General features: G+C 33.4%; 4 protein-coding genes and 1 long non-coding RNA gene across 5 annotated transcripts; 4 read left to right on the top strand and 1 right to left on the bottom strand.

Annotated features, from left to right (window-relative positions):
- Positions 1–5,580: 5,580 nt before the first annotated feature.
- LOC143582760 (wall-associated receptor kinase-like 2) lies at positions 5,581–6,887 on the top strand. The gene is made up of 2 exons (XM_077065251.1): positions 5,581–5,650; positions 5,839–6,887. Exon 2 carries the CDS (start codon positions 6,105–6,107, stop codon positions 6,885–6,887), a length of 783 nt encoding a protein of 260 aa, XP_076921366.1. The 5' UTR covers positions 5,581–5,650; positions 5,839–6,104.
- Positions 6,888–10,216: 3,329 nt separating this feature from the next.
- On the top strand, positions 10,217–12,070 carry LOC143582758 (uncharacterized). The gene is made up of 5 exons (XM_077065250.1): positions 10,217–10,342; positions 11,265–11,336; positions 11,387–11,494; positions 11,594–11,653; positions 11,764–12,070. The coding sequence occupies exons 1-5, from the start codon at positions 10,217–10,219 to the stop codon at positions 11,968–11,970; spliced, it is 573 nt and encodes a 190-aa protein (XP_076921365.1). The 3' UTR covers positions 11,971–12,070.
- A 111-nt stretch (positions 12,071–12,181) lies between these two features.
- Positions 12,182–13,348, top strand: LOC143582757 (uncharacterized). Its single transcript, XM_077065249.1, has 4 exons — positions 12,182–12,553; positions 12,660–12,719; positions 12,836–12,997; positions 13,109–13,348. Exons 1-4 carry the CDS (start codon positions 12,182–12,184, stop codon positions 13,139–13,141), a joined length of 627 nt encoding a protein of 208 aa, XP_076921364.1. The 3' UTR covers positions 13,142–13,348.
- A 7,553-nt stretch (positions 13,349–20,901) lies between these two features.
- Positions 20,902–22,913, bottom strand: LOC143582754 (putative HVA22-like protein g). Its single transcript, XM_077065245.1, has 8 exons — positions 22,724–22,913; positions 22,454–22,534; positions 22,262–22,360; positions 22,113–22,169; positions 21,958–22,021; positions 21,639–21,854; positions 21,105–21,369; positions 20,902–21,066 (listed from the first exon to the last, which is right to left on the bottom strand). The coding sequence occupies exons 2-7, from the start codon at positions 22,483–22,485 to the stop codon at positions 21,136–21,138; spliced, it is 702 nt and encodes a 233-aa protein (XP_076921360.1). The 5' UTR covers positions 22,486–22,534; positions 22,724–22,913; the 3' UTR covers positions 20,902–21,066; positions 21,105–21,135.
- Positions 22,914–24,998: 2,085 nt separating this feature from the next.
- LOC143582752 (uncharacterized) lies at positions 24,999–26,589 on the top strand. The gene is made up of 4 exons (XR_013144038.1): positions 24,999–25,073; positions 25,331–25,418; positions 25,485–25,598; positions 26,413–26,589. It is a non-coding gene; the product is annotated as an uncharacterized LOC143582752 (long non-coding RNA).
- Positions 26,590–26,818: the final 229 nt, after the last annotated feature.

Below are 26,818 nucleotides of genomic sequence, written 5' to 3'. Positions count from 1 at the left end.
GACTTTAAAACCAATATTCTTCGATGTCTTGTTTTGTAATCTATTAATGCCATAACTGCCAGCTTTAAAAATAATGTCAAACGGGCCAATAAGGATCAAATGTATCTTAAAGCATAATATTATATGAAAATGCATGACACTAATAAATTACACGACGAGACATCGAAAAATACACAGGATAATAATAATAATAATATTGTGGGTTATTAGGTGTTTTTATATAATAATTAAATAATAATAATAATAATCCAAGAGGAAATGTATATATATATATAAGGTGGGTTATTATATTATCATATCATATTATCATTCATATTCATATAACCCTAATTCACAATCGATCGCTCGAATAATAATAATCGCATTCAGAAATCTCCATCGCTGCGCTTTCAGTCTTTGTGTTTCAATTAAATCCAATCCAATAGAATCATCGAAGAACATGGCTCAACTCAAAATTGCTTCTACTTCTGCTGCTTTGTATTTTTTTTTCTTTGATTTGATTACTTCTTTTTCTTGCTTATTGTTGTAGGAACGTTGCGCCTGTGAGTCGACACGAATTCGGTTGGTTTCGGTTACGTTCGTTACGAAGTTGAAAATTTACAATAAAAAACATAGTAAACTTTAACTTCACAATTTACAACTCACCATGCAATACAAAGTTGCAAATTGTAATATATATATATATATATATATATATATATAATGGTCACGGATTCAAACCTATGTCTTCTTTCCTCCTCGCTCACCACCTCTCATCTGAACTGCAACCACTAACATCTGAGTTATAATAAATCAACTTTGTATTTGATATCCTATATTAATAAGTACGGAATGTATTGTGTGATATACTATTTACATTGTGTAGTTACCACGTGTACTTTACACGTGCGAGGCCTATCATGAGTTTTGATTACGCATCAACAAGGTGCAGTTATAGGTTGTTGGAGGCGTGGGTGGATCGAAGTTTTGGCAAAGTGGAACTACAAAACTACCACGAGGACGCTAAGTCTGTACCGATGTCTCCCAAACAAAAAAATGTCTTCTTTAATGTCATGACTTTAAAACCAATATTCTTCGATGTCTTGTTTTGTAATCTATTAATGCCATAACTGCCAGCTTTAAAAATAATGTCAAACGGGCCAATAAGGATCAAATGTATCTTAAAGCATAATATTATTTGAAAATGCATGACACTAATAAATTACACGACGAGACATCGAAAAATACACAGGATAATAATAATAATAATATTGTGGGTTATTAGGTGTTTTTATATAATAATTAAATAATAATAATAATAATAATAATAATCCAAGAGGAAATGTATATATATATAAGGTGGGTTATTATATTATCATATCATATTATCATTCATATTCATATAACCCTAATTCACAATCGATCGCTCGAATAATAATAATCGCATTCAGAAATCTCCATTGCTGCTCTTTCAGTCTTTGTGTTTCAATTCAATCCAATCCAATAGAATCATCGAAGAACATGGCTCAACTCAAAATTGCTTCTACTTCTGCTGCTTTGTATTTCTTTTTCTTTGATTTGATTACTTCTATTTCTTGCTTATTGTTGCAGGAACGTTGCGCCTGTGAGTCGACACGAATTTAGTTGGTTTCGGTTACGTTCGTTACGAAGTTGAAAATTTACAATAAAAAAACATATTAAACTTTAACTTCACAATTTACAACTCACCATGCAATACAAAGTTGCAAATTGTAATATATATATATATATATATATATATATATATATATATATATATAATGGTCACGGATTCAAACCTATGCCTTCTTTCCTCCTCGCTCACCACCGCTCATCTGAACCGCAACCACTAACATCTGAGTTATAATAAATCAACTTTGTATTTGATATCCTATATTAATAAGTACGGAATGTATTGTGTGATATACTATTTACATTGTGTAGTTACCACGTGTACTTTACACGTGCGAGGCCTATCATGAGTTTTGATTACGCATCAACAAGGTGCAGTTATATGTTGTTGGAGGCGTGGGTGGATCGAAGTTTTGGCAAAGTGGAACTACAAAACTACCACCAGGACGCTAAGTCTGTACCGATGTCTCCCAAACAAAAAAATGTCTTCTTTAATGTCATGACTTTAAAACCAATATTCTTCGATGTCTTGTTTTGTAATCTATTAATGCCATAACTGCCAGCTTTAAAAATAATGTCAAACGGGCCAATAAGGATCAAATGTATCTTAAAGCATAATATTATTTGAAAATACATGACACTAATAAATTACACGACGAGACATCGAAAAATACACAGGATAATAATAATAATAATAATAATAATAATAATAATAATATTGTGGGTTATTAGGTGTTTTTATATAATAATTAAATAATAATAATAATAATAATCCAAGAGGAAATGTATATATATATAAGGTGGGTTATTATATTATCATATCATATTATCATTCATATTCATATAACCCTAATTCACAATCGATCGCTCGAATAATAATAATCGCATTCAGAAATCTCCATCGCTGCGCTTTCAGTCTTTGTGTTTCAATTCAATCCAATCCAATAGAATCATCGAAGAACATGGCTCAACTCAAAATTGCTTCTACTTCTGCTGCTTTGTATTTCTTTTTCTTTGATTTGATTACTTCTTTTTCTTGCTTATTGTTGCAGGAACGTTGCGCCTGTGAGTCGACACGAATTCGGTTGGTTTCGGTTACGTTCGTTACGAAGTTGAAAATTTACAATAAAAAAACATAGTAAACTTTAACTTCACAATTTACAACTCACCATGCAATACAAAGTTGCAAATTGTATAATATATATATATATAATGGTCACGGATTCAAACCTATGCCTTCTTTCCTCCTCGCTCACCACCGCTCATCTGAACCGCAACCACTAACATCTGAGTTATAATAAATCAACTTTGTATTTGATATCCTATATTAATAAGTACGGAATGTATTGTGTGATATACTATTTACATTGTGTAGTTACCACGTGTACTTTACACGTGCGAGGCCTATCATGAGTTTTGATTACGCATCAACAAGGTGCAGTTATATGTTGTTGGAGGCGTGGGTGGATCGAAGTTTTGGCAAAGTGGAACTACAAAACTACCACCAGGATGCTAAGTCTGTACCGATGTCTCCCAAACAAAAAAAATGTCTTCTTTAATGTCATGACTTTAAAACCAATATTCTTCGATGTCTTGTTTTGCAATCTATTATTGTCATAACTGCCGGCTTTTAAAAATAAATAGGTACTACACCGGCACCTTGCACGGGCTGATAAAAAACGCGTTGCAGTGGCGCCCCGACACGAATTTGGCCGGTTTCAATTTATGACACCGAAACTTAAAAAAACTAAGCAATAAAAACCGTTGTGAACATAAAAAATCTTGAATGAGGCTGCAAACCAACGCAAATTCGATATGCATCGAACGCCATGGCATTAAAAAAACGCGATGAACTAAAAATAATAATAACCAACGCATTGCGGACGCAAATCAATGCGAATTCAGCTAGTTGTTCTAATAATAGTAATAACTGAAAAACCAAAAAAGAAAAAAATTATTTGATAAAAAAGAAAAAAGGGTGGACCACTGAGTTGCCGCAAGTGGCCAGTTAACATATAACAAGATTAACACATTAATTTTTTTTGTTAAAATTCCGTTTATTCGAACAGTAAAATCCAGGTGTTAGAAAACTTGGGCGTTCTCGGTCCCAGGTGTCTATGCGAATTCAGACGGTTTCAGACCCGAATTCATACAAAAAATAAAACAAAAAAACATTCGTTCAGTAAAATAAAACCCGAGTATTGTCGGTTCACGCGTTGTATCAGTGAATCGACGTGAGTTTGATCGCTTTCGGCTACGTTAGTTACCGTACCAACATTTTTTAAAATAAAAATAGACAAAATAGAAATAAAAATGATAAAACATATAATTAGCATGATATTCAATCCTTCGAAGTAAGAAACCCACACGAATACATCTAAACCTTTTTCCATCACATCAATCAATAACTTTCATTAGTGTATGGAAATAGTTTCTTTTAAAGTCAATGTGATTTCCACATAAACAATCTATGTCACTGACAATCCGTTAATTGTCTTGTAAACGGGTCAATAAGGATCACATGTATCTTAAAACATAATATTATTTGAAAAGACATGACACTAATAGATTACACAATGAGACATTAAAAAAATGCATAGTATAATAATAATAATAATAATAATAAGGAATATAGGATTTTAATAATTTCTTTTAAATGGTATTGACCGATAATAATTCATATTCGTTTTATCGCCACTGGCGGTCTCAAATTAAAAAAAGTTGGCCCCCAATGGTCCTCTGTTAAAAATGCCTTAACGACGTTATAGTTTTTTCTGAATTTCAAACCAATGTTTTAGAGCTTTTGATCGTTAGAAGGATACGAGTCGATTGGTGTAAAATTGGTATTAAAATCCAATTTTGCTAATAATAATAATAATAATAATATAAGGTGGGTTATTAGGTGTTTTTATATAATAATAATAATAATCATCCTAAAGGAAATGGAAATGTATATATATATGTGGGTTATCAGGTTTTTTTATATATCATATCATTCATATTCATATAACCCTAATTCACAATCGATCGAATAATAATAAAAAATAATCGCATTCAGAAATCATCTCCATCGCTGCGCTTTCAGTCTTTGTGTTTCGATCCAATCCAATCCAATAGAGTCTTTGTGTTTCGATTCAATCCAATCCAACCCAATAGAATCATCGAAGAACATGGCTCAACTCAAAATGGCCTCTGCTTCTGCTGCTTTGTACTTCTTTTTCTTTGATTTGATTACTTCTTTTTCTTGCTTATTGTTACAGGAATTGATCATCAAGATTTATGCTGCAAAGATCATTTTCTTCACCACTACTTTATGCACTGCAAATATGGAGGTAAATCATCATCATCTTTATTGTTATTATTATTATTATTATTATTATTATTATTAATATTATTATTTCTTTCTAAGAAAGAAAGTTTTTTTTATTAAAAACAAGAACTAGAACTGGCATGTTTCATTATAGTAATAATAATAATTAAGATTTTCCCTCCAATACTTGCTTTACCAACTCACAGTCACAAAGCCTGAGACTTGCAATAACTAGTTTTTTAAGATCCATGGGCATTTTAGTCATATTGTTAGAATTTAACATACAAGCTAACAGAAGTTAATACTAATACCCATACTCGTTACAAAACTAAACCCAAACTTGTTACTTTAAAACGTTAGTACCCAAATATGTGTTACTTTATTCAAACCCATACACGTAATTGTATTTATTAAATAATATACTTATATATATACACTTTCAAAAGTTGATATGCATCATAGTTTTACATTATGAAGGGTCTTTTATGCCACGGAATATTGTAAATGGTCACGGATGCAAACCTATGCCTTCTTTCCTCCTCGCTCACCACCGCTCATCTGAACCACAACCACTAACATCTGAGTTATAATAAATCAACTTTGTATTTGATATCCTATATTAATAAGTACGGAATGTAAGGACCTTTATTTGTGATCATCACTTTCACAATGGCGGCGCCAAGTCATCATCATCTCGTGCTATTTTTCTAGGTAATACTTGATCATTCCACTTTTGTTTTCAGTTTAGTTTGAACCAAATCACTTCAGTTTGGACTTAAAACTTAGTGAACCATCAAAGTTCTAAAGGTTGATCTTCTCGTTCTTTCAAGACTATTTTGTGCTTTAATTTTTCTTGATATGCATATTAATTCATATTTTTCTTGGCTTTTAATCTTTAGGTGTTGGCATAAGTTTACTGGTATTAATTCTTACAGCCATAGGCTTTGTGCTGTTCAAAGTGATACGAAGAGCCAAAGACAAAAGACGAAAAAAAATATTTTTTGAGCGCAACGGGGGTCTACTTTTAAAACAACAAGAATCGGGTAATGAAGGTTTAGTTAATAGAACCAAGCTTTTCACATCCAATGAGTTGGAAAAAGCAACAGATTACTTTAATGAGAATAGAATTATTGGCCGAGGAGGCCAAGGTACGGTATACAAAGGCATGTTGACCGATGGAAGGATTGTAGCGGTCAAGAAGTCAAAGGCGGTTGACCAAAGTCAACTAAATCTATTCATTAATGAGATGGTTGTTCTTTCACAAGTCAACCATAGAAATGTGGTCAAACTATTGGGATTTTGCTTAGAGACCGATGTTCCGATACTAGTTTCAGAGTTCATTCCAAATGGGACCTTGTATGCGCGTATTCATGATGAGAATATTGAAGTTTTCTTTTCTTTAAATATGCGGTTACAAATAGCTACAGAAGTAGCAGGAGCCCTCTCTTACTTACATTCGGCAACTTCAGTTCCAATCTACCATAGGGACATTAAATCTACTAATATACTTTTGGATGAAAAGTATAGAGCTAAAATATCCGACTTTGGAACTTCAAGATTTGTGTCAATAGGTGAAACTCACCTAACCACTTTGGTCCAAGGGACCATCGGGTACTTAGATCCGGAGTACTTTCAGTCTAGTCAGTTTACTGAAAAAAGTGATGTTTATAGTTTTGGAGTTGTGTTGGTTGAACTTTTAACAGGAGAAAAGCCGATTTGTTTAAGTAGATATGGTGGAAACCGAAGCTTGGCTACACATTTTATAATGGCTTTTGAAGAAGGACGTGTGATGTCTATTTTTGATGCAACGATGGTGAGAGAGGGTGGTAGAGATGTGTTGATGGAAGTAGCTAATTTAGCAATGCGATGCTTAAATTTGTATGGGAAAAATAGGCCAACAATGAAAGAAGTAGCCTCAGAGTTGGAAACTTTGGTGACGCAAAGCTAACACTGGTCCAAGTGGCGAACAAACAGTTGGGACACGTCACCTTATTTTTTTTCCAATGCAGTAACGCACGGGCTTCGACTCACCCCTGCAATGCACGAAACCGACAACGCTAGGGTTTTACTAACTCCCAAGTTTTACCAACCTTTTCGTTTTACTAGCGGTTGAAAATCTCAAAATAATTTCGTTAAGTTAACATGTAAAAAAATAAAATATTTATAACAATATTTATTCGGTCATCAAAATCTGGGTGTTGGTTAAACCCGAGTGTTGCCAGTCTCAGGCTTTGCGACGGTGAGTTGGTAAAGCAAGTATTGGTAAAAGCCGAGTGTTGCCGGTCTCAGGCTTTGCAGCGGTGAGTCGGTAAAGCAAGTATTGGTAAACCCGAACGTTGCGGCTGTGAGTCGACACGAATCTGGTCGGTTTCGGTTACGTTCGTTACGAAATCGAAACTAAAACGAATCAGTAGGTAACACCTGGAAGTTAGTAAAAGCCGAGCATTGCGGCTGTGAGCCGACACCCGGATGTTGTGGCGGATAATTGATGTGAATCTCGTCGGTTTAAGTCACGTTTGTTACGGTACAAGATACAAAAAACCAATATATATATATATAGATGACGTGGCCCAAATGTTTGTCCTCCTCCACTTGGACCAATGGTAGCTCTACGTCGCCAAAGTTCTTATTTATTACATGTTAATTAATAACAATAAAATAATAATTGTAATAAGTAGTTTTTTAAGATCCATGGGCATTTTAGTCATATTGTTAGAATTTAACATACAAACTAACAGAAGTTAATATTAATACCGATACTCGTTACAAAACTGAACCCAAACTTGTTACTTTAAAACGTTATTACCCAAATATGTGTTACTTTATTCAAACCCATACATGTAATTGTATTTATTAAATAATACACTTATATATATACACTTTCAAAAGTTGATATGCATCATAGTTTTACATTATGAAGGGTCTTTTGTGCCACAAGATATTTGCTAATGGTCACGGATGCAAACCTATGCCTTCTTTCATTCTCGCCCACCACCACTCATCTGAACCACAACCACTAACATCTGAGTTATAATAAATCAACTTTGTATTTGATCTACTTTATTAATAATTACGGAATTTATTGCGTGATATACTATTTACATTGTGCAGTTACCACCGTGCACTTTACACGTGCGAGGCCTATCATGAGTTTTGATTACGAATCAACAAGGTGCAGTTATACGTTGTTGGAGGCATGGGTGGATCTAAGTTTTAGCAAAGTGGAACTACAAAACTACCACCAGGAAGCTAAGTCTGTACCAATGTCTCCCAAACAAAAAAATGTCTTCTTTAATATCATGACTTTAAAACCAATATTCTTCGATGTCTTGTTTTGTAATCTATTATTGTCATACGTCTGTCAACTTTTAAAATAAACAGGTACTACACCGGCGCGTTGCGCGGGCTGATAAAAAACGCGTTGCGGTGGCGCACCGACACGAATTTGGCCGGTTTCAGTTTACGGCACCGAAACTAAAAAAAACTAAGCAATAAAAACCGTTACGAACATAAAAAATCTTGAATGAGGCTGCGAAGCAATGCAAATTCGATAAGCATCGAACGCCATGGCATTAAAAAAACTCGATGAACTAAAAATAATAATAACCAACGCATTGCGGACGCAAACCAATGCGAATTCAGCTAGTTGTTCTAATAATAGTAATAACTGAAAAACCAAAAAAGAAAAAAAATTATTTGATAAAAAAGAAAAAAGGGTGGACCACTGAGTTGCCGCAAGTGGCCAGTTAACATATAACAAGATTAACACATTAATTTTTTTTGTTAAAATTCCGTTTATTCGATCAGTAAAATCCGGGCGTTAGAAAACTTGGGCGTTCTCGGTCCCAGGTGTCTACGCGAATTCAGACGGTTTCAGACCCGAATTCATACAAAAAATAAAACAAAAAAACATTCGTTTAGTAAAATAAAACCCGAGTATTGTCGGTCCACGCGTTGTGTCAGTGAATCGACGTGAGTTTGATCGGTTTCGGTTACGTTAGTTACCGTACCAACATTTTTTAAAATAAAAATAGACAAAATAGAAATAAAAATGATAAAACATATAATTAGCATGATATTCAATCTTACGAAGTAAGAAACCCACACGAATACATCTAAACCTTTTTCCATCACATCAATCAATAACTTTCATTAGTGTATGGAAATAGTTTCTTTTAAAGTCAATGTGATTTCCACATAAACAATCAATGTCACTGACAATCCGTTAATTGTCTTGTAAACGGGTCAATAAGGATCACATGTATCTTAAAACATAATATTATTTGAAAAGACATGACACTAAGGTGCTGTTTGTTTTTGCAGACATAAACTGTCTGCAAGCTGATTTCATCTGTTTTCATGTCTGCAACTGAAGATGTGGTATGAAGATCTGCAAGCTGAAAATATAAGACTGTTTGTTTTTATAAGCTGATACTGTCTGCATAAACTGAAAATATGTAACTGTCAAACTTATCTCACAAGATAGAAGTCATTTATTCAAGTTACATAGAAAATATAATAATAAAACCAAGTTTAAAAACACAAATAGTGAAATAAACTCAAAGTACATTATTTTGAATTACAACTTCCACGCATTGAAGTATTTCATGCCTATATATTGTCGTGCAAAACTAAGAGCATGGTGAAAATCTAAATGTGGTGATAATGTTGAATCTGCTTTAATTAAAGCTAACAACACTAGGCAGCTACAGCTAGGTAGTGAGTTAACGGTGTTACTATGTTTTTGAATTGGAAATTTGAGGAAAACTATCTTAATTATGTGTTTATTTGAGCAGTAAAACATTGAATATCTATTATTATGTTTTTATTGTAGTTATGATGGCACGTACTAGAGGTGTTCATAGTCGGATATCCGAACCTTTCGGATAGTGGATTTCACTATCCGAATCCGAATCCGAATCAGAAATTTCGGATATCCGAAGTTCGTGTATCCAAAATTTCGGATATCCGTTCGGATAGTAAACCGGATATCTGAAATCTTATAAAAAATGTTCAATCTAATAAATCTGTAATGAACCAATCTAACAGATGTAATTAACAAACAAGAACGTAGTAATATATTATTATGTTGTTTCTGTTGTTTCTTTGTCTGTTGATCTCGAGTTGAGTGATGATGAGTGGCTGAGAAACTTTTAAGTTCTATCTATGGACTTCACCCTTTTCTAAGGATAGATCTACCACAAACAAGAACATAGTAACTTATGTGTTTTCATGTTGTGTGTGTCGGCGGCTGGATCCCGGAGATGGGGACAGACTATGGTCGTGGAGAGCGGGGACCGGAGGTGGTCAAAGACGGTGTCTCATCACTCTCGTGGAGTCATGGTGATTGAACAGATATGGAATAATGGAGGAGGTGGAGGAGCGCCGTCTGATGTTGTGTGCGTATATGAGGGAGTAGGGTTTTGTGAAGATGTTATAAGAATGAGATCATGTCTTATTTTTGAAGAGGAAATAAGATGTGTTCAGATCTGTTTAAAAAAAAAAACAAACAGTCTTCAAGGGTGACGTCTGCGCGCCTGCAGACATAAGCTCCCTTGAAGATGTTTGAAGAAAAAACAAACACCCCCTAATAGATTACACAATGAGACATTAAAAAAAATGCATAGTATAATAATAATAATAATAATAATAATAATAATAATAATAAGAAGGAATATAGGATTTTAATAATTCCTTTTAAATGGTATTGACCGATAATAATTCATATTCATTTTATCGCCACTGGCGGTCTCAAATTAAAAAATGTTGGCCCCCAATGGTCCCCCGTTAAAAATGACTTAACGACGTTATAGTTTTTTCTGAATTTCAAACCAATGTTTTAGAGCTTTTAATCGTTAGGAGGATACGAGTCGATTGGTGTAAAATTGGTATTAAAATCCAATTTTGCTAATAATAATAATAATAATAATAATATAAGGTGGGTTATTAGGTGTTTTTATATAATAATAATAATAATAATAATAATAATAATCCTAAAGGAAATGGAAATGTATATATATATGTGGGTTATCAGGTGTTTTTATATATCATATCATTCATATTCATATAACCCCAATTCACAATCGATCGAATAATAATAAATAATAATCGCATTCAGAAATCATCTCCATCGCTGCGCTTTCAGTCTTTGTGTTTCGATCCGATCCGATCCAATCCAATAGAGTCTTTGTGTTTCGATTCAATCCAATCCAATCCAATAGAATCATCGAAGAACGTGGCTCAACTCAAAATGGCCTCTGCTTCTGCTGCTTTGTACTTCTTTTTCTTTGATTTGATTACTTCTTTTTCTTGCTTATTGTTACAGGAATTGATCATCAAGATTTATGCTGCAAAGATCATCTTCTTCACCACTACTTTATGCACTGCAAATATGGAGGTAAATCTTTATTATTATTATTATTATTATTATTATTATTATTATTTGAGGAGGCATCCCGCCGCCAAGATGCTCTACAAAAGGATTATGGCACTACTCCCGCTACCCGAGAAAGATCCACTCCTACTGCATATGCCACAAAAAAACAAGACCTTGTTGTAAGAGTTCTCTTTAATATTATTAGCGTTCTGTTTTGTGCATCATCCTTGTTGTTAGTTTAATTTCCTGTTTGTTATATGTTCTTTTCTCTATTTTAGGTTGCTAAACTTACAAGTGATAACAGCACACTTTTAAAGCTGTTGGATAATGCTCGAAAGGTAAACGAATAAATATTTTTATTATCTAGATTCATGTTGTAATAATAATAATAATAATAACATATGCTTTGTTATGTGATATAATACTACTGTTTGTTATGTTCTTTTAGGTTGCTAAACAACATCGGATTCATAATGATCATCAAAAGTTTCTTGAGAGGGCATCCCACCGCCTAGACGCTCTACAAAAAGAGTTTGATTCTATTCCGGCTACCCGAAAAAGATCCACTCCTGCATATGCCACTAGAAAACATGATTCTGCTGTAAGAATGCTCATTATTAATATTATTAATGTTCTGTTCTGTTTTGTGATATAGAGATAAAATAATTAGCATCATCCTTGTTGTTTGTTTAAATATGTTTCTCTCTATTTTAGGTTGCTAAGCTTACAAGTGATAAAGGTGAAGCTTTAGAGCTGCTGGATACCGCTCGGAAGGTAAATTAATGACTTTGTTTTATCATTTTTATAAAAAAAAAGTTTTTTTTTTCTTTTTCCAGTCTGCGTGATATTTATTTGTTGACATGCTTATGCGGTTTCATTACATACAGCCTTCATTGGTGGTCACTGAAGAAGAAAAAGAATCTGGAATGTGCATACTGATGCGTTTTCGTTATTCCATACAGCCTTCTTCTTGGGTGGTCACTGAACAAGAATCAGAATCCGGATTGTTGAAGCCTGCACCATCATCAGAATCTGCTTCTGTTGAGGCTGCAAACGCTTCATTTCAACATCATGATTCCAAGACATCAACAACAAAACCTTCCTTATTATTATATGGATCATCCCAAACTAAAAGGCAGATGGATTATTTTGAGAATCCTACAAAAGCTGTGAAAACTATTACATCCGTGCCAAAGCAACCAAAAGTAAAACCTGAAACTAAACTAAAAAAAGATTTTGTAAGTATTCTCATTATTAATATTATTATTACTATTAATGTTAATATTATTAGCATTATCCTGCTTGTTGTTTGTTTAATATCATGTTTGTTATGTTCTCTTTTAGGTTGCCAAACTTAAAAGTGATAAAAGAGAAGATGTAAAGCTGGTGGCTACTGCTCGAAAGGTGATAATGACTTTTTATTCATAATATGTATAAATGTTTTTTTTCCTCAATTTATATATCAATCTGCATGATATTTGTTAACATACGTGCTGATGTGGTTTCATTATGCCATACAGCCTTCATGGGTGGTCACTGGATCATCCCGAACTCAAAAGCGGATCGATGATTCTAGGAATCCGACAAAAGGTGTGAAAAGATTTGGTCCTGCTGCATCTGTGACAAAGCAACCAAAACAAGGCCCTGTAAAAACTACTGAAACTAAACCAAAAAAACCTTGTGTAAGAATTCTCGTTAATATTATTACTAATGCTCTGTTCTGTTATGTCGTATAATAATTATCATAATCCTGTTGTTGTTTGTTTAATACCTTGTTTGTTATTTTCTTTTAGGTTGCTAAAGTTAAAGCACCATGGAAGTTTTGATGTTTCATATTTCTTGTCACGCCACCTGCTAATGTATGTGTGTGGGGATTATATATGCTCAGGTATTTTTCTTACACTTTTCAACATTTCTTTTTATTTAGTACCCTTGTGTTGTATGAGAAGAGTAATTGTGTACCTTGTTTTTGTGTTGCATACGAAATGTTGGTTCTTGTGATTATTGGAGAGTTGAGGTTGATTTCAATTTAAAAGATGGTGAGGGCTGACACCAAGCGGTATGCTTGCTGTAAGACTCCTAAAAAGTTAAGTAACGAGGCATGTTTTGTATGTTAGTTGTTGTAATAGCTTACTGCATAAAAATTTTCATTTATTTTGGATTTGTAGATGGGAAAAGTGAGGAAGAAGTGTCGCAGAGAAAAAGGTATGCTTCAGAGCCAACAAACAGAAACATTAAAATATTAGGTAACTTTAATAAGATCATTTACCTTTTTTTTTATATGTTTTCTTAGGATCAGGTTTTTGTTCACGTTTCTCAATACATGATATTTACATATACATATACATTGTGACTTGTGCATCGGAGTGTCTACGGGTTTCAAGCCCGTGGACCCTCTTAATCGGGTTTTCTGTGATTGTAGTTCTAACTTTGGTGTGGTAGAGTGAAACAAAGACAAGAGGAGTCTTCCTACATTGTAAGTCACTGGCTATCTAAAATTTGTCTCAACAAATGCAAATATGTTGATTTTGTATGAGAATCAGGTGGGAATCAGCAATATCAAGTATTATGAAACATTAAATCAGGTAACTTTAGGTTAAAGATTATTTATTTGTTTATATATATTTGTTTGGCATATGGATCTGTTTGTGCTCAAGTGAGTCATATAACGGAGCTCGAGCCAGCGCGTGAGGTTTAAAGCTGCAGTAAAAACTCTGAAAATGAAGTCGTGAGTTTTGCATTTACTTAAAATCTTCAATCTTTTAAAATTTTAGCAATGCCTTTTTTTCATTGCGATCATAATGTTTTGGCATAAACTTCAGAACAGAGTAATGCAGATGCAATATGTCATCATAAGGTGGTACCAAATAAATAATTAAATTGACCAAAAAAGACGTTTTTGCATAGTATTATTATAAATTGTATTGTAACACTAATGAACTTCAGGTGACAATTTTCTAGTAAATCGGCTAAAAAAGGGAGTGGGATTTCTGATACCAGTTTTCTAAGTCTTCTTTCTTCTTCTTATCTTGGTCAACTAATAATTTTCTTTGTTTTTTTTTTTTTTTGCAGGTGGCCAGATCTCTACATGTTCCCTTTTTGGGGCTCACATTGTATGATCCATACCTACCCAGAAACTGTTACGAGTCTGTCTGTCTTATAGCCAAACAACATTGCATACCGATGTTTTGTTGGTTTTTATTTTAAATAAATAACACACTAAATATTACTTTAGGGGAAGCATCATGAGAGAACTCCTCCTTTGTGAGAGAACTCTATCTAACCATTGGTTTTAAGTGTAGATCTTTTTCTAGGATTTAGGGTTTAGTTTTTAGTTTTTAGGGTTTAGGGTTTAAGGTTTAGCGTTTGGGGTCTAGCTTTTAGGGTTTAGCAATGGTCAGATGGAGTTCTCTCACGAAGGGGGGGCTCTCTAATGATCCTTCCCCCTAAGTATTATAATAATAGCAATAACAATAACAAATAACAAAATAACAAAATTAACAATAAACAATACCCAATACCCAATAACAATAACAATAACAATAACCATAACCATAACCATAACCATAACCATAACAATAACAATAAAAATAAACCATTCATACTTGTTAGATGCTTGTTTGTGCTTGAAAGCTTGGCTAGTACGGATTTCATTGGGGACGGGACGATCACAGTGATTTGTAGAGTGTAGGTGCCTAGATGTGTTTTCACATCGAACGCACCACTGGTCGAGAGCCGTTGCCGCTCTCCTGATGAGTCCATGGCAGGACGAAACCAGCCACGTTTATTTTTTCAAAACGATTTGTATGACTTATTTATTTAGTTCATGAAGTAAGTATTCAGTTTGTTTATCTTAACAAGATCCGGTATAATAAACACTCTTATTGTATGTATGCTCATTGACTGACAGCTATGCAAAATTATATTGTTGGCATACTGATGTGGTGGCTCCACCAACCACCTGCATACACTGATCACAAGATGGATCGAGGTCTGTTGATCGGGATTCTGACAAAGGAACAGAAGAGATGACGATGCAAAGCGAATACACAAAGAAGAAATTCGAGACAGGAAATGAGAAGACCGAGAAGCATTTTCAAACAAGCTATATTCATTTTCCCACTTCTTATCATTAAGGGGTGTAATCGGCTCGAGCCCGACTTGTTTAACTTACAGCAAGCTGAGCTCGTTCAAGCTCTGAAGCTTAATATATCGCCAATAGACCGATAACCGATATATCACTGATATATCGGTGATATATCGGCGATATCGACTGCATAGTTATGCTTTTGTTTAATGAGCCCTTCTTTTTGTTATAACCGTTCTCCTATCGTGTAAACAAGCCGAGCTCTATTTATAAAGCTCGAGTTCGCCTCATTTATTTATTGTCAGTTCATTTATATAACTTTGTAGTGCATGGTGAGTTGTAAATTGTGAAGTTAAAGTTTACTATGTTTTTTTATTGTAAATTTTAAACTTCGTAACGAACGTAACCGAAACCAACCGAATTCGTGTCGACTCACAGGCGCAACGTTCCTGCAACAATAAGCAAGAAAAAGAAGTAATCAAATCAAAGAAAAAGAAATACAAAGCAGCAGAAGTAGAAGCAATTTTGAGTTGAGCCATGTTCTTCGATGATTCTATTGGATTGGATTGAATCGAAACACAAAGACTGAAAGCGCAGCGATGGAGATTTCTGAATGCGATTATTATTATTCGAGCGATCGATTGTGAATTAGGGTTATATGAATATGAATGATAATATGATATGATAATATAATAACCCACCTTATATATATATACATTTCCTCTTGGATTATTATTATTATTATTATTTAATTATTATATAAAAACACCTAATAACCCACAATAATATTATTATTATTATTATTATTATTATTATTATTATTATTATCCTGTGTATTTTTCGATGTCTCGTCGTGTAATTTATTAGTGTCATGCATTTTCAAATAATATTATGCTTTAAGATACATTTGATCCTTATTGGCCCGTTTGACATTATTTTTAAAGCTGGCAGTTATGGCATTAATAGATTACAAAACAAGACATCGAAGAATATTGGTTTTAAAGTCATGACATTAAAGAAGACATTTTTTTGTCTGGGAGACATCGGTACAGACTTAGCGTCCTGGTGGTAGTTTTGTAGTTCCACTTTGCCAAAACTTCGATCCACCCACGCCTCCAACAACATATAACTGCACCTTGTTGATGCGTAATCAAAACTCATGATAGGCCTCGCACGTGTAAAGTGCACGGTGGTAACTGCACAATGTAAATAGTATATCACACAATAAATTCCGTAATTATTAATAAAGTAGATCAAATACAAAGTTGATTTATTATAACTCAGATGTTAGTGGTTGTGGTTCAGATGAGCGGTGGTGGGCGAGAATGAAACAAGGCATAGGTTTGCATCCGTGACCATTTGCAAATATCTTGTGGCACAAAAGACCCTTCATAATGTAAAACTATGATGCATATCAACTTTTGAAAGTGTATATATATAAGTGTATTATTTAATAAATACAATTACATGTATGGGTTTGAATAAAGTAACACATATTTGGGTACTAACGTTTTAAAGTAACAAGTTTGGGTTTAGTTTTGTAACGAGTATGGGTATTAGTATTAACTTCTGTTAGCTTGTATGTTAAATTCTAACAATATGACTAAAATGCCCATGGATCTTAAAAAACTAGTTATTGCAAGTCTCAGGCTTTGTGACTGTGAGTTGGTAAAGCAAGTATTGGAGGGAAAATCTTAATTATTATTATTACTATAATGAAACATGCCAGTTCTAGTTCTTGTTTTTAATAAAAAAAACTTTCTTTCTTGGAAAGAAATAATAATAATAATAATAATAACAATAAAGATGATGATGATTTACCTCCATATTTGCAGTGCATAAAGTAGTGGTGAAGAAGATGATCTTTGCAGCATAAATCTTGATGATCAATTCCTGTAACAATAAGCAAGAAAAAGAAGTAATCAAATCAAAGAAAAAGAAGTACAAAGCAGCAGAAGCAGAGGCCATTTTGAGTTGAGCCATGTTCTTCGATGATTCTATTGGATTGGATTGGATTGAATCGAAACACAAAGACTCTATTGGATTGGATTGGATCGAAACACAAAGACTGAAAGCGCAGCGATGGAGATGATTTCTGAATGCGATTATTATTTATTATTATTCGATCGATTGTGAATTGGGGTTATATGAATATGAATGATATGATATATAAAAACACCTGATAACCCACATATATATATACATTTCCATTTCCTTTAGGATGATTATTATTATTATTATTATTATTATTATTATTATTATAAAAATAACCCACCTTATATTATTATTATTATTAGCAAAATTGGATTTTAATACCAATTTTACACCAATCGACTCGTATCCTCCTAACGATTAAAAGCTCTAAAACATTGGTTTGAAATTCAGAAAAAACTATAACGTCGTTAAGTCATTTTTAAAGGGGGATCATTGGGGGCCAACTTTTTTTAATTTAGGACCGCCAGTGACGATAAAACGAATAGGAATTATTATCGGTCAATACCATTTAATAGGGATTATTAAAATCCAATATTTCTATTTTGTTGATGTCTTGTATTTAACGTTTGATAGTTTTCTATTTTACAATTTTGCATATTTCTAAATGTCCAATAACCCTAAACCATTAAACCAAACCGGAGCCAAATCATCATTAGTATTGTTTGACTCTAGTTTATGATGGTTCGATTTCGCTTAGGGTTTGATTTAAAATCTGTCGAAACTGGACCGTGACACCTCTAATGATATCCAAATAGTCTAGATGAGTTTTTTATATGACGCTAACCGTCATACAGGCAATTGTGTTTATTTTAATTGTTTGATTGTAGTTAAATACAATGTTTCTGTGTGAGCTTTCGTAAGGTAAGTGTAATCTGTTATAAGATTGGTAAGTGCAAATGCAGTTATAAAGTTAGTTTACATAAATGCAAAATCTTAGGGACGTTATAAGTTAGTTAATTCAAAACTGCCCAAATGAATTTTATCGTGAACCTAATTAATCATTTCAAAAGTGCCCAAGTGAATTTTACCATGAATATGTAGTCATGTACTTAACACCTTCGTATTCAATTTAGATTCAACCATATTTCAAGGATCCAACTTCGGATGTGTTCATAAAAATACACTTCTCATCTTTAAGATGTTTTATAACTTGAAATTCTTATTTTCAATTTATGAATTCGGTTAAATTAAAATATGTTGGTAATCTTTAAATCTTCAACTTTGTAGCTTTTAATATTCATTTGGACGTTATAAAAGTATAGTAAGCTTCAAACAATATGAGTTACTTCTACAACAATTGTCAGAGTTAGCAGCTTGGTCTCGAAGCCAAATTGGGCTCTAATATTTCTCAAGTAGGTCTCAAAACCGAACAAATAGGATCTAACAATTCTCAAGGTCTCGATTTCGAACTGGATCTAACTTTTCTCAAGTCTTGCCCATAGTTTGACACGTGATAAAACACTTATGAGGGGTTCCGAGGCCCAAGCCTCAAGGGTCACCCTCCAATCAAGTTAGTGTTGTATCCATAACCACATCCACATGTTATAATACTTGACTTATGTTAGTTAGCATGTTTATATAGTGTGTGGAGGTTTGGTGTGATATTCACTTGGATAGTTGGATACTCGGAGACTTGGATTATGCTTAATAGGCCGAATCCCATTTTGGCTCAAACCCAAAACGTGAAGCAAATATGGAGACATAGATCACCATTGTCAAAACTTTGCTGAAGCAACTAACACTGTTTACTCAAACATACACACGGCTGATATATTTAATCCCGATTCATTAAATATAAAACCGAGGGTGGCTAGGTGGATCTCAAGGGTAGGATAAAGAGGAGATCTCAAATATATTATTATTTAAGTTTTTTATTTATTTGAAAGTTTAGGTTTATCTTTTAGTAGTTTTCTAGTTTTAGTCCAATTATGATTGTTAGGTTTATAAATACTTGAGTTTGTTTTTATAATAATAATAAGAAGAAGAGAAAGAGAGTTGAGAATTTGAGTTAAAAGAAAACCTTCTGTTCTTTCCAATTTCAAAAGTCATCATCACAAATATTCCATTTAAATATTCTTCCATAAAATCCTTGCTTCTAGTTCTCACCAATAAGTCCAAGAGTTTTAACCCATCGACGTCTTCAAATTTTCTTTCCGTGTTTATGATTTTATAAGAGTGTTATAAAATTCAATTGATTTCTCCAACAACGGCCCCTATCAATCCGATGTTTCTTCAAGCATTGTTACCACAAAACATAAATGTTTCCCTTAGTATCATTTGAGTAACGTGACTTGTTTAATCTAACTTTTTACTGGACTTCAAGAATGTTCATACTATTAAATGATATCACTTTAACTGATACTTTTCAATAAATCAAAATGATTTAATCATATGATTGTAACTTTAAAAGGCCTTTAAGGCTGCATTTCTTTAAAGTATAAAAACTAACTTCTCTTTAACTTTTATCTTTATGACATTACTTTCATTATCAACAGCTGGTTGTCGTTTGACTTTTGAGTAATTGGAAATTTGACGTCCATCCACCAAAAGTTTTATTACACTAAACAGTCACAACGTTATAAAAAAAATATAATAATCCTAAAATCGTGGAGATATAATATTATCAAATATTCAAATTGAAACATTTGATACCCCACTACCTAAAAAATATACATTTATATTTTATGTTTTATATATTTAAACTGAGAACAGTCTCCCACCACCCAACTAGATTCTAATTTCCACCACACAATTGTTTAATGTCACTTCCCTTTTCTACTTAATTTAATCCATAAACTCATTAACCAATTTTAATAGTAACATAAATCACCGGTATTTTTAACAAATTAACTCATTAATCTTAGTTTTATAATTAAATAATAACCTTTTAAAAAGAGGATGCATTAAAATATTAAATCACGTAACGTGAAATTGGCCAATTGTGTAAGTATATTGGACTACACATCAAAACCAATTTTGCCACTGCTGTCTTAATAACACTAAATTCCACAATATACATTCCCCTCACACACCTATGGCCGCCGCTACTGTCGTCGACGCCGTCACCACTGACGACACTGTCACACCATCAATCCCCATCATTCGACGACGAAAATCCATCGATATCCCCTCCACTTTAATACTGCACACCAAACATCCCCACACTTTTTCCTCGTCCTCATACACTAGTAACACCACCAATACCAATACATCATCGTCGTCGTCATCTTCATCATCGTCTTACGAGCTGGTTTCTCTGAAACCAGCTTCTTACACCTCTCTCCGCGACATCATCCCCTCGACCGCCATCCAGTCCCCGAAACTCCCCTCTTTTGCCGCTAATTCGGGTTATGAGATTTCGATAAGAAACCGGCTTGTGAAACAAGCTGCATGGGCGTACCTCAGGCCGATGTCTACGTCTCCTGGTGCCTGGTGGGTCTACCGTGTTTCATCGCCTTTGGAACCGGTTATCTGATGCGGTCATCCGGTTTGTAACAATATGCAATTTTTTTCTACTGTCTAGTCAAAATGAAACTACAAGCTCCAGATTATAACAAACAAAGAGGTAATGATAATATTGTAATACTCGGGTTGATTTGTCACCAATTTGTAGAAACAAAAGCAATTGAATCAATAAAGGAATTCGAATATTGGATTACAATTCACACTCTTTGTTTTTGTTTTGTTTTTTCTAATTCTTTACAAACTACAATCTGTACTAATAATAGTTTTGATGATTTAAAGTCCCATGGACCGTCTAAATCTTAGCCAAGTTGGTTCATGTTGAGCCGGATTAACGCCGTATCTGTTTTCTGCGGCATGTCCATGATGACGATGGTGGCCGGTGGGAGCTGGTGGTGCGGTTGGTGCCCATCTTCCCTCGTTCGGTTCTAAACCGAACATGGCTGGAGTTGGACTCACTGGAGGTGGTGGGGGCCGCCCGTCTCCAGGGTGTTCTTTATTTTTTAAACCCTGCACAAGAATCATTAATTCACATTGTTTAGTTTTGAATTGGAAAACGACTAAACAAACACCACTTATACGTTATTCAGACACCACTAACATGTCATACTATGAGTATGACATGAAGAAAATGGTGCCATTTGGGTCGTATGATCGATCATTATGATGGGCAAATCATACGGCCTGTGTGACTATTTTGCTGTATAATGTGACAGATAGATAGGTGTACACTATTGGGGCAAATGTTTTTGGTAATATTAACATTTGATAATTGATACCTGTGATGGTGTTGGTTTTGTGGTTGATGGTTTAGAAGAAAGTAGATATTGAAAGATTTCAAAAATCTTTGTTTGGCCTAATTCGGTCGAATTCTGCCAATAGTAAATCGCCACGTCCCATGCTCGGTCTCTAAACTGCTTTAACCTCGTTTCGATATCCGTTTCATGTCTTACCATAAACGGCCTCAACATTGTTTCATACACAAACCCTGTACCCTGCAAGCATCCATAAGTTCCCATTTTTAGCAACCAAACAACATATGCAAAGACACAACATATATTATTGGACATTGGTCATGTTTCATTTCAAATCCATTACCCTAGTGCTAGGATACCATAAGTAGATAATCAAGGCCAGCTTTAACTCTCCATACATTGGTATCCTGTTAAAAGATTCCACCTTTTAAGCTCATGAATTCCAATCAAGAATTTTATAAATAATTTGAAACTAAATGAACCAGTTTTGACGCGTACCACGAAATGAACATATCACCGACTCTTTCAAACACCGTGAGTATTGCAACAAGCACCCTGTTAAACAAGAATCCGCCATCAAAATCGATTTTCTTTTAAAAAAAACATTATTATTAAATTTATTGAATGTGAGGGAACAAGGTGGATACCAATATTGACACCAAAATCTTAATTCTTCATTTCTTACTCCTTGTGTCTCTATGGCTTTAAAACATTCTAAAGCTGGAATCGCGTATCCAAGAACTAACCTGCACCCGTAACCAAACACCAGATATTGAAAACTATAGATCCAACAATTTGTAACCAATTAACCAAACGCGCCCGATTTAAAGAAAACTTACATAAGACTACTTGTGATCAAGTCTCCCAACATCTTCTAATTATCTTTGATCAAACAAATATTTGCCGCCAAAATTATGTATCTGTAAAATGGATAAAGGGAAATTAATAACATGAATAGCCGTTGACTTTCATCATAATCATAAAAAATTTATGATCAACAGTTTATAAATAATATAGGATTTGATCAGATTAAATCTAGTGAATTCAGATTAAGCAATTCAAATTGTTAATCCCAATTGATTTTACATATAAACCAGGATAAAGCTTACCTTAGTAGAAATCGATGAAATCGCGAAATTGAACTCTGGAAACTTGAATTTTGAGAGATGAATGAATTATGATTGTGTCTATGAATGTTTATATATATATATATATATATTGAATTTGAGTATTTGAAAACATTGGCTGGAATATTTGGACTGGGTAAAACGTACAAGGGATAGAAGGCAGGTGTTTGGAAACAGGCCGGGTTTACTTGCCACCCACGACTTTTTCCTTCTTTTTTAAGTTATTAACTTGGAGCTTTTAATAATCTTTAATCAAAGATGGAAAATATTATTTAATACGTGTTGTGAAAGTTACAGGAACCATGCATTTCGTGTACGTGTTTTAATATGTAATGATAATTTTCTCTCACTCTTTTAGTTTTTTCTCGTTGCAAGATTAATATTATGGAGACGTGATCAATTTCAACAAACAACCATCAAATTCTATCTTAGAAGAGGGTGTGTTTTAATGTTGCAAAATTTTGTAGTGGGTTGTTATGTAAACACGTGTATTTGCATGCATATATGTATGTCGTGGGCTGTTACTTCGTTAACACGTATATTTTAATTGGACAATGCTTATACAGTTTTAACAGTTACGTGATTAAGATTGTTGTATTTGGTCATCACTATATATAGTGTTCGTAGTTCTCTGGTTATAAAAACTTATTGAACACGAAAAAAGGTTAAGCCTATATCTTTTTTAAACTTCGAAATATATATAAGCAACTAAAATAATTGATTACAAATAACTATTAACAGATGCATCTTTCTTTTTCTTTTTCTTTTACACTTCATAGTATTATTTTTGTCATTTAACTAAAAAAATAGCTACATATTACCTTTTTTTAAGGCCATTTAGATCACTGATAGAGTAACTCATCCTATCATCTCCATCTCAAGTATATAACCGGGATGTACTAGGCAAGCATATCCCTAAAGAAGATCATAATGTTTTCTCACCTTATGATAAGTTTTATTTTAAAGGTAGTCTCCGGGTTAAGACGGATAGGTGAATTGATGTACATACATATTGCCAACTTCAAACAAATTGTCTAAATATTTTTATTTTTGAAATTTCATATTTCTTCATGGTAACATTTTTGTTTCTAGAAAATTTAAATACAAAACCTATAATTTTATATCTGATAGATTATAGTTCTAGACTTTTTTTAATTAGGTGGAAGTTTCCTTATATGGAGTTGTTACTTGTTACGCATGCATTGATGCATACGGCTGCCTCAATAGTCAAAAGTCAAACTAATCTCAAAAGGTCAACCTCAATACAAATGGAAGAATCCATGGAATCCTGACTATAGAATACTAGCCAAGTCTTTGGACATGCCTTGGAAATTAATATTCTAAACTAAATAGACCGACTTATTGTTTTTATATCATAGACTTAACTTGACTTAATATTTGTTTTACACTAATTTTACTTTTCAATAATCCTAAAGACAATAAAAATGGAAATTGTAGAGCTCTCTCATGGCTGATGGCTCTAGAAGTGAAGAAGGGTATACAACACCAAATAGGGATGACAATGGTCGGGTTTGGAAGTTGGGACAAAAACTAGTGAGGGTAAATATTTTATGTGTTCGTTAACCAAAAACTAGTTAAATATTTCAGTTGATTTATTATTTCTCGAACGTTTAGTTGAAGAAATGATCATGTTTAACTTATGAGATATCTGAATAAATATTTAAAGTTATCACATATTGTTTATGCCTTTATGGATTTTAGTAAATAAATCATTTATCATAATATATTATAACTAATACTAACAAGTAATAATATATATATGTACTAGTTTGATCCTCCCGTGTTACAGGGGTTTATTCACATTTTTGTTTTTAATCGTTTTGCTATTTTATGATAATTTATTTTATTTTTAACGTAGTTTTGTTTTAATTTAATACATGTATATTACTTTGTTATTATATTTTTTAGCGTTTGAGTTTTTTCAATTGAGATGTTTAGTTTTTTAGATTTTTAACAAACAAACATATATAGCGAACACGAGCATGTTGATTTTTTTAAATGAACAAACATGAACACATGTATATGTACCCATAACCAGTGGAGATTATTCTTTGATTATTAAGGGGTTATTTTATAATTAAATGAGACGTTATAACCCGTTTAAGGGTTATCCGGGTTTGATGAGACCCATTGCCCATAAAAATTATTGTTTGATTATGAAAGAGTTTCACAAATTATTGAGATGTTATAACCCATTAAAGACCATCCGGGTTTGGTGAGATCCATACCCACAAATTCAAGGTGCCCTGACCCTTTCTACCGACTGCAAGCTTCAATTTCCCCCCTCAAGGCTGCCATAACTCTTTCCTAGGTTTGTATGTTACAACTGAATCATTTTTTTGGTCGATTGATGGTGATTAGGACCGATTTTAACCGTAGTTTTTTGTTTAGGAACATTCTTGATCTTCGGGGACTTTTTCAATATATTCTACTGGAGACCAATATACGACTGAAGTTGATTTCGACTGGGGATTTATAGGGATCCGAACTTCATTGATCACTGATGTTTTATTTATGGCAGAAAATTGATATACTTGTGTTTTTTTTAATTGAATCTTTATATTACAGCATGCTCAACGAGAGTTTATCGCATAACAAAGCAGCTACAACGAGTACATGTTGCAGAAAGCTAAATAAGAGTATGTACAACTTTTGGGTATGTATTTATTTATATATTAAACATATAAAACTATGCTAAAAGATTGGTATGTGTTGGTTCCAGAATGTTCGAAACACATGCAACTTTTGGGGAAGATGTGTGTCTGCCGAAGCTGAAAGAACTGGGCAACTCAAGCTCCAACTTGAGTCAACTTTGAGGCAAATCCGGTCCGTAAGGGTAATTCACATCTTTCTAATGAATTTAATATTTTATATTTGAAAGTATGTTTTCTTAGTAATTTTTGCCATTTTGAAGATTCTAAATAAGATTTTTCGATTTGTTCGATTCCAGCAGGCCTTACAAAAGTGGTGATGAAAATACCTCTGGTGAATTATTCGGTGACTATCCATGAAGTTTACATTGGTTTGTTTTCAGCCACTGTTTTAGTTTCGAGATAGATGTTTGTTTTGATGATTACTCAGTTCGGGCCATAAAAAAAAAAGAATACATTTTGGTTTGTGTTAAAATAGGCTATAAGCAAAATGAGTACGGGCCGTTTAAAAAAAGGTCTCACATTTGGTTCGGATCAAAATGTATTATAAGCAAAAATGAGTTTTGGTCATTTAAAAAAAAAAAAATATAAACTGTTGTTTGGGCCATAGATCAATAGGGTGTTGGAAAAATGCATGGGGCAAGGGTATTCCACCTTCCATTTTTATGATTCAATTTATCGTTTTAACTTACAAGGGTTCGAGCACACGTCATTTCAAGCCATATTTCCAAAGCTCAAGCTCCACTCGTGGGTTGTTTTTTCAAGCTCTAGCAGATAATTATTTGTTTTTATTTGTTCACTAAAACAAATTATGCTAATATATGTTAAAGGTGAATGGACTTGTGTATAGGAAGCAACATGTAATGAAAACAAATGGCTTGGTAACTTACAACCAACAAACCTTGTCTTTAAGGATTTAGTAGCTTCTTTTAGATTCTTATTATGTGGAAGTTGCTATTAGATTTACATAAGAGTTTACTTGTTCTTTGATCTATGCAGTTTGCTAGACAGGCTTGTGTACATAAGACACTTTTATATGCTAAAATGGAGGTCCTTCAGCTTCATATGACACGTTTATTGGATAAAGAAGATAAGTCTCTTAAAATACAATTGATAACTTACTGCTTTTGTTACTGGAAAATGAAGCATTTGCTCAAGCATAGGGGTGTAAACGAGCCAATCCAAGCCCGAGCTCGGCTCGTTTTAACTTACGAGGGTTCAAGCTCGAGCTCGAATTGTTAGTTTTTTTTCCAAGCTTGATCTTGGCTCGGGCATGCTTGTTTGTTATATATATATATATATATATATATATATTAACTAATTTATATATGTATTTAACCTGTTTATATATTTTGAGAAAACCATAAATGAGCCTACGCTCGGCTAGAGCTTGGTCGTCGTGCAA

The sequence above is a fragment of the Bidens hawaiensis genome, unplaced genomic scaffold (genome assembly GCF_021521415.1).
Source record: "Bidens hawaiensis isolate Kalapana, Puna unplaced genomic scaffold, B.hawaiensis_p1.1 tig00031919_1, whole genome shotgun sequence".
NCBI classification, from domain to species: domain Eukaryota; kingdom Viridiplantae; phylum Streptophyta; class Magnoliopsida; order Asterales; family Asteraceae; genus Bidens; species Bidens hawaiensis.
Note: the sequence above shows the minus strand (reverse complement) of the source record. Positions and strands in the feature narration are given on the sequence as shown.